Here is a 6,657-nt window from a genome sequence, read left to right as displayed (position 1 = left end):
GAAGTTCGTACCGATTTTTCTGCTCGGTTTACTTCGTACCGACTAACCGCCCCTGGGTCTCCGAGGATGCACGCTGATTACGCACGATGTGACATTTAACAATTAGATGACAAGCTCGAGTTTTCCATCTGCTGACGCCCCTCGTCGTCTATCAATAGGCGAACCGTTTAATTGAGACCGATCTATTCAACAAAAAGTTCGATTCAGTCAAAGTGGTTCATTCGTAGTTTTGGTTTGTGATTTCGGCAATGTTACTCGCCCTCGTTTTCTGTTGCATGAGCGACAGTCAACTCGGGTGCGCCTCGTTGACTAAATAGAAACCTTGGGCACGTAGTCTAATTGTTAATTAGACCGCGAATTGCGTAGCCAATCAGATTGCGAGTTCGCCTAATAGTCGGTCTCTGGGTTATGCTAACTCTGGTTATATGACTCGATCTAGACTTTCTCAAAGTCGTTCGCTTCTCTGGACTTGGTCGTAATCTTTCGCTTCTCGTGCTTTGCGCTCTCCGATCGTGCGAGCTTGTAGACAAGTCTAGACTCGATACCCGGACTCGATAGTGCGCACAGGTACTCGTGCTTTGGGGGCGCCTCGCCTGCCACTGGCATTTTTGTGTTCATTCTATGCGTGCATTTTACTTGGAAACTTGCGCGTCCCATGTTTCTTTTTGTCAATTTTTATTTACCGTTTGCGACCATAATCGTTTTTATGGAATCACGCATTCCGTTGGTTTCCCAATAGAGGTTCATCAACACCCAACGATCTTTTTATAATTCATCTGAACTTTTTTATTGTCAAAGATGCAGTGATTGGCACGGTGGTAAACGTGTTGGAAGCAAAGCAAGCGCATGAAGATTTGAATAGTGAAATTCATGCGCAATGTTCGGCTAACACAAATGATCTTTGCTGTATAAAAGTCAAAATGTGCATTACTAAGTTCAAACCTGGCAGAAGAACACAGAATGAACGCGAAGGAAACGGCGTCGAATAAATGTCGCTGGCTTCGTTTCAAGATACCTTGCTGCAGACTTGGGCGGCTGAACTGTGCATTCAGCATTCGGCTAAACCCAGTAGTGTCTCTTCTCTCCGCTCTCATTATCTGGGGTTTTGTTGTGTGGTGTATGCTGTACGCTAAAGCCGCAAACGAGGAGATGGTCAATTGGCGAGGATGGATAACTCTGAAATGCACGTGGCTGTATATCGGCACTCAGGACGTATGGGCCTTGTTCATTATTGTGTTATATTTCTCCAAGTATTCTAAAATGAAGCTGGGTAAGCCGGACGAAAAGCCGGAATTCAACGACGCTACTTATTTCACCATGCTGTTTGCTGCTGGTATTGGGATTGGTCTGTTCTACTTTGGAGTGGGTGAGTAAGCCTCTCAATGTCTTTGAAGAATTGGACAAAAAAATTATTTAAGGCAAACTTCAATATTATTTTTTCTAATATCTTATCGGTCTTTTTTGAAGAATAAAACCATTTATGGTTAGAAATACACTTGGCTTACGACCAAGAAGGGACCAAATGCTATTCATGCAAATTAATTTATTCGATCCATCGCTTTTTAGTTCATTTTCTTGCCAATGGAAGTTATAAGGCGCTATCACTACGTTTGTATATTAATTTATTTAAAAATAATTACAGTAGAACCCCGGTAACTCGAACTCTGAAGGTAAACGAAAAACAGTTCGAGTTAGGGGGTTTCGAGTTATAGGGGTCGATTGAATATTCAATTTGCCATGTTAATATTAAATTGATAGTTTACTGATTTTTCAGCCGTAAATCAGCCCTTCAGTACACGGTACGGTGCAAATTAAACTTATCTCGTCAGAAACTCTCTCACGATCATACATTTTTATGTTAAGAGTGTAAAATGACTGTCAAATACGTGATCTATTCGTTGCTCAATTAAAATCAAATTGCTGTAGTGCTCGTTTTAGTGTTTAAATCCAAATACACGACAAGAAGAGCTAATGGGATATTTCAATGGACATCCGCGGCGAGTTGCAAGAACCAGAATTCGAATTATATCGGGGTAAATTTGACCCAAATTCTGATCAAGGGAAATGGAAGTTAGTTCGAGTTAGCGGGGTTTCCGAGTTATCCGAGTTGGAATTAACCGAGTAAGTGACTGAAAAGTGGGGTCAAATCCAAGGGAAATGGAAGTTAGTTCGAGTTAGCGGGGTTGTTCGAGTTATCCGAGTTCGAGTTACCGGGGTTCTACTGTACATTAAATTCCATCCGTTTCCTTTTCTTCTGTTAGCGGAGCCTATTTGGCATTATGAACCTGGACATTATGGAAATCGTTACTTTGGAAGGTATGTGCGCTGCTGGTATTTTGTTCTCGTACTGCAAAATGCTATACGATGTTTCTGTAAATTTTGGAAGCGAAAATTTTGATAATCATCAGCCTTGCTAGGCATTGGTTCTCAAAGCAGTAACACGTGCGCTTAATGTTAAAGAGATGTGACAGCGCTTATTGTTTATATTTTTGACTCGCCTTTCGTCATTGTTTCAAAATTAGTCCTGGTGCAAAGTTTCCATATGAAAGTGTCTGGACTTGCATTCTTGCATACTCTTTTTCGGTTTTTCACCGGGAGTTATTTTTACACAGTCAAAAAGGTCGATTCTGCCTGCGGTAGCCTTTTACTACTGAAAGGAACTTAGGCAATTCGACAATCTAGCTCGTTTTGCTCTCTCTTTTAATGAATTTGAGCAGAGCCGAAACCAATTGTCGAATTGCACGCATTTTAGGTATCCTACTGATGAACGGTTTGAGCAATTAGATATTCACTAGAGCGACAATTATGTTCATGGTCCGTCCCCTTAGAATTTTCTTCACTTCACTGTTTTTATACGACTGACAGTTGACAATTCTTGAAAAATCGAAAATAGTGGTCACGACATTATCAGCAAAACACAGCAAATCATCCAAAAAGCCGGGTGACTAGAGATTCGCAATGCGTTTTCACTTTAAGTCCCTTTAAGACTAACTTTAATTTCCTTAATAATAGGTATTCTGACAACCAGCGAGCCCAAGACTCCATGAACATCACATTCTTTCACTGGGGAATTCACGGTTGGATTGTGTACGTGGTGGTTGGTCTTCTCCTGGGCTTCCTCACTTACAGAAAAGGTCTTCCCATGACCATGCGATCCTGCTTCTACCCGCTGATCGGTGACAGGATCTATGGCTGGATGGGCGACTTCATCGACATCCTCTCAGTTGTGTGCACCATGTTTGGGGTCTGCACAAGCCTTGGTCTTGGCGCCATCCAGCTGAATGCTGGTTTCCAACGATTGAACAGGGACATTGCGTTCAGCACCACCAACCAGATCATCACTATCTGGGGTGTGACGGCCTGTGCCACCCTGTCTGTTATAAGCGGCTTGAAACTTGGTATAAGACGGTTAAGTGAACTGTGCTTTTGCATTGGCATGATACTGATGTTGGTTGTCCTGTTCTTTGACGACACTTGGTATTTGCTCAATCTGTACGTCCAAAGTATCGGCTACTATCTCCAGTACGTCTTGCAGCTTGGATTCCACACAGATGCTTTTGCACAACTCAGCAATGCCCCGGATAAGCTCGAGGCTTCCGAGTGGATGAATGACTGGACCATCTTCTACTGGGGCTGGTGGATCGCTTGGTGCCCTTTTGTCGGTATGTTCATCGCCAAGATTTCACGAGGCCGTACAATCAGAGAATTCATCAATGCCACTCTGACTGCACCCATATTCTACACCTTTCTATGGCTCACTATATTTGGCGGAGCAGGAATACGAATGGAACGAAACGCGGCCTTGGCCAACATAACGTGTTCATCGCCTCTTGGAGGGAAGAATTCCACGGAAAACCTTCAAGGATTGTACCGTCTGTCCTGTCGCTCAAAGAATGACATGTGGTTCGACGTGATGGATCAATATGGAGATCTTGGAGGATTCCTGTCTGTCTTATCCCTGATTGGTATAATCCTGTACTTTGTTACCAGTTCAGACAGTGGCTCGCTGGTCATCGACTGCCTTTCCGCCAACGGAGATCCCGACCCTCCGGTACCCCAACGCGTATTCTGGGCCCTGACAGAAGGTGCCACTGCCACAGCGTTGCTGTACGCTGGAGGAACAGACGCCTTGCAAGCCTTACAAGCCGTGTCCATTGCTGCTGGTCTTCCGTATACCATTCTTCTGTGCTTCATGTGCGTGGCGTTATGGAGGGCTGTTCAAATGGAAGCTGGTGATTTGGATCCTAATGGGCCCCAGTTTAGCGTCTCCTTGTTTCATCCAATCAGTCGGCCATCATGCACAGGTGTTGCCAAACTGCTTCTTGCCACAGTTGCTCCGTGGTATGTGATTGGTGTTGCTGCAGAAAAGAAGAAGCTCAGTTCTCCCAAAGGAATGGCTTGTTACATGGTGCTGATGGGAGTTCCATTTTATGCCTGGATAGCCATGATGGTGGCGGAGTTAATGCCGGTGAATGGCATTTCTTATGTCGGTTGGGCGGTTCTGTTCTTGTTTTTTGGCGTTGCAACAGCCATCAGAACGGGCATCAGAGAAGAAGATGGAATATACGGTAACATGGTGGAAGATTTCTTTGTGCTCATGTTTTTGTATCCTTTTGCTGCCTATCAGTTGGATCAACACGCGTTGCATCACCAAACCAAGAAGAATGACGACATAGAACAAGGACACACGTTTAAAATCCCTCCGCCGAAAGAAATCGGTGACAATAAATCAGAAACAACTGAGTTCTAACATGTCTAAGGAGGCCAGATTTTCCCCAGAATGTATCGTCATTAGAAATGTGGCTAAATTCTTCTCGAGTTTTCATTGACACCATTTATATGTTCGGTGGTCTTGCCGGTGTTGTCTTTCTTTTTTCCAAAGGCTGCTAAGATTACATCATGACAATTTCAGTTAAATTTCGAGAGACGTTCGATTGAACAGTGAGCCTTCTTTGCCATAACGATTGAAAATATGATGTCTACACGTGTGAAGAAATGAGATTAAGTGAAGGTGAGCTGTAAACATAAATGCATATTGCCAAACTAATATGTGCTGTTTCAGTTGGCCGGTCAAACTATTTATGGTACTGCCAATGAGGCATAATATAAAAGTTATAATTTGTCGTAAAAATGAGAAATAAAGCTAGTCAGTTGTGTATGATGCACTGAATGTGATTGTTGTTCATTCTTATATACGAAGAGCCCTTGATGTGTTAAAAAAATTCTTTTAGATCACAATCGGACGAAGTAGGAGAATGAGTGGTACCTTCCGGTACGCTCCATTGCCTCTTGAAATTTGGGACCAGGAGGGACTCGCATTTGAAAGGTGCGGGAATGCTCGTTTTCGCTTATGGGTCAATATTTTTAACCATGATTGTCTCGTTTAGGGCTGCACACGAAGAATATTATATTCTTAGTTTTTTTTATCTTTTAGGGGCCAAGAAAAGCTTGAGCCACACCCAGATTGGTCTTTTTTGTGGGTTCTTTTCAAAATTTCCGACGAGCATCCCCGTCCCTTTTGTTTTAGGTAATTTTAATTTTTTTGTTAATCAAGAGCAAAAGTCTGTTATTGGCAAAATTACGGCAACATAACAAACTAGGATGATTTTAGAGCATTGTAAATGACACTTTAATACAATTTGAGATAAACTTGAAAAAAGTTCTACCGACGTTTTCCAAGTTCTAACCCCAACGCAATTCGTTTTAATCTTTTCGAACATTACCCATCCATGCGCCTTTTTGATCTCTCTGTGTTTCTTTTGAGTTCTCCTACCGTTTTGAGCCGTTATTGTACTATTTTACGTTAAAGTTATTTTATTCAATAAATTTCCACCCTCTTGGCCAAATTATTCCATCTTGGTTATCTCACTTTTAATCTGGGTTGTCTTCCGATAAACAACTGGCGGCTAACAATTTAAAGTTCTCGTAGGCATCTACATAAATGTCATTTATGTAGAGGTGGACATTAGTTTAGTAAACATTTTAGTGTTATTTTATCATAATTGCCATGTGGCTGTTCTGAAGGCTGGAATTCGGCATGTATCCGTTCATCGTTAACCAAATTGAATATCTTGAATTCCGCGGTTTTATTCCCATCATACAAGGAGAGTGTAAGACATGCGTTCGTCCTCATTTTTCTTAACCTTCGAGGAGTACACATCGGAGAATTTTCTCGCCCTCATCCCCAGTCATTCCGCCTTCATCAGTCACTGACCTTTTGCTTTCGGCTGGGCCTGTTTTCACGCCCACCTGCGCTAACCATCTGTCGTGTTTTTGGTAATTAAGCTGTCGCTAAAGTTATTTTAGTCAATAAATCGCCACCCTCGTGGCCAAACTATTCCATCTTGGTTATCTCACTTTAAATCTGGGTTGTCTTTAGGGCTTTCCACAAGTTGCTCGAGATTTCCCAAAAAGTTGCTCTTAATTTCCCAAAAAGTTGCTCAAAAGTTGCTCCAAAAATCCAAAAAAGTTGCTTCTGATAATAAAAGTTGCTCGAAAGTTGCTCCTAAAAATCCAAAACGCTGCTTTTAATCAAGAAAATTTCTCTAAATATATGCTAAGTTCCCTTTGAGGGTAAGATTTCTAAGCAGGGATATTCATTTTTACAGCAAAAAAAGTATCTTAATAACATATTCAGGGGAAAATTTGTTAAATAAC

The 6,657-nt window shown here is 42.0% G+C and overlaps 2 protein-coding genes across 2 annotated transcripts in view; one reads left to right on the top strand and one right to left on the bottom strand.

Moving 5' to 3' along the window:
* The window catches only part of LOC144631881 (calcium-regulated heat-stable protein 1-like), a 209,199-nt gene that overhangs the window by 105,280 nt on the left and 97,262 nt on the right, over positions 1-6,657 (bottom strand). The window lies entirely within an intron of this gene.
* On the top strand, positions 1,135-5,073 carry LOC144633066 (glycine betaine transporter 1-like). Its single transcript, XM_078491838.1, has 3 exons — positions 1,135-1,366; positions 2,262-2,316; positions 3,013-5,073. Exons 1-3 carry the CDS (start codon positions 1,150-1,152, stop codon positions 4,748-4,750), a joined length of 2,010 nt encoding a protein of 669 aa, XP_078347964.1. The 5' UTR covers positions 1,135-1,149; the 3' UTR covers positions 4,751-5,073.

The sequence above is a fragment of the Oculina patagonica genome, chromosome 12 (genome assembly GCF_052425735.1).
Source record: "Oculina patagonica isolate OP01 chromosome 12, crgOcupat, whole genome shotgun sequence".
Taxonomy (NCBI): Eukaryota; Metazoa; Cnidaria; class Anthozoa; order Scleractinia; family Oculinidae; genus Oculina; species Oculina patagonica.
The sequence above is the reverse complement of the archived record's forward strand: the minus strand, read 5'-3'. Positions and strand labels throughout refer to the sequence as shown.

Bases quoted from the DNA above. Each gene is read 5' to 3' on its own strand.
- LOC144633066 (XM_078491838.1), top strand. From the start codon at position 1,150: ATGGTCAATTGGCGAGGATGGATAACTCTGAAATGCACGTGGCTGTAT. The intron at 1,367-2,261 runs GTGAGTAAGCCT...TTCTTCTGTTAG, and splicing joins TCTGTTCTACTTTGGAGTGG to CGGAGCCTATTTGGCATTAT. The intron at 2,317-3,012 runs GTATGTGCGCTG...CCTTAATAATAG, and splicing joins GGAAATCGTTACTTTGGAAG to GTATTCTGACAACCAGCGAG.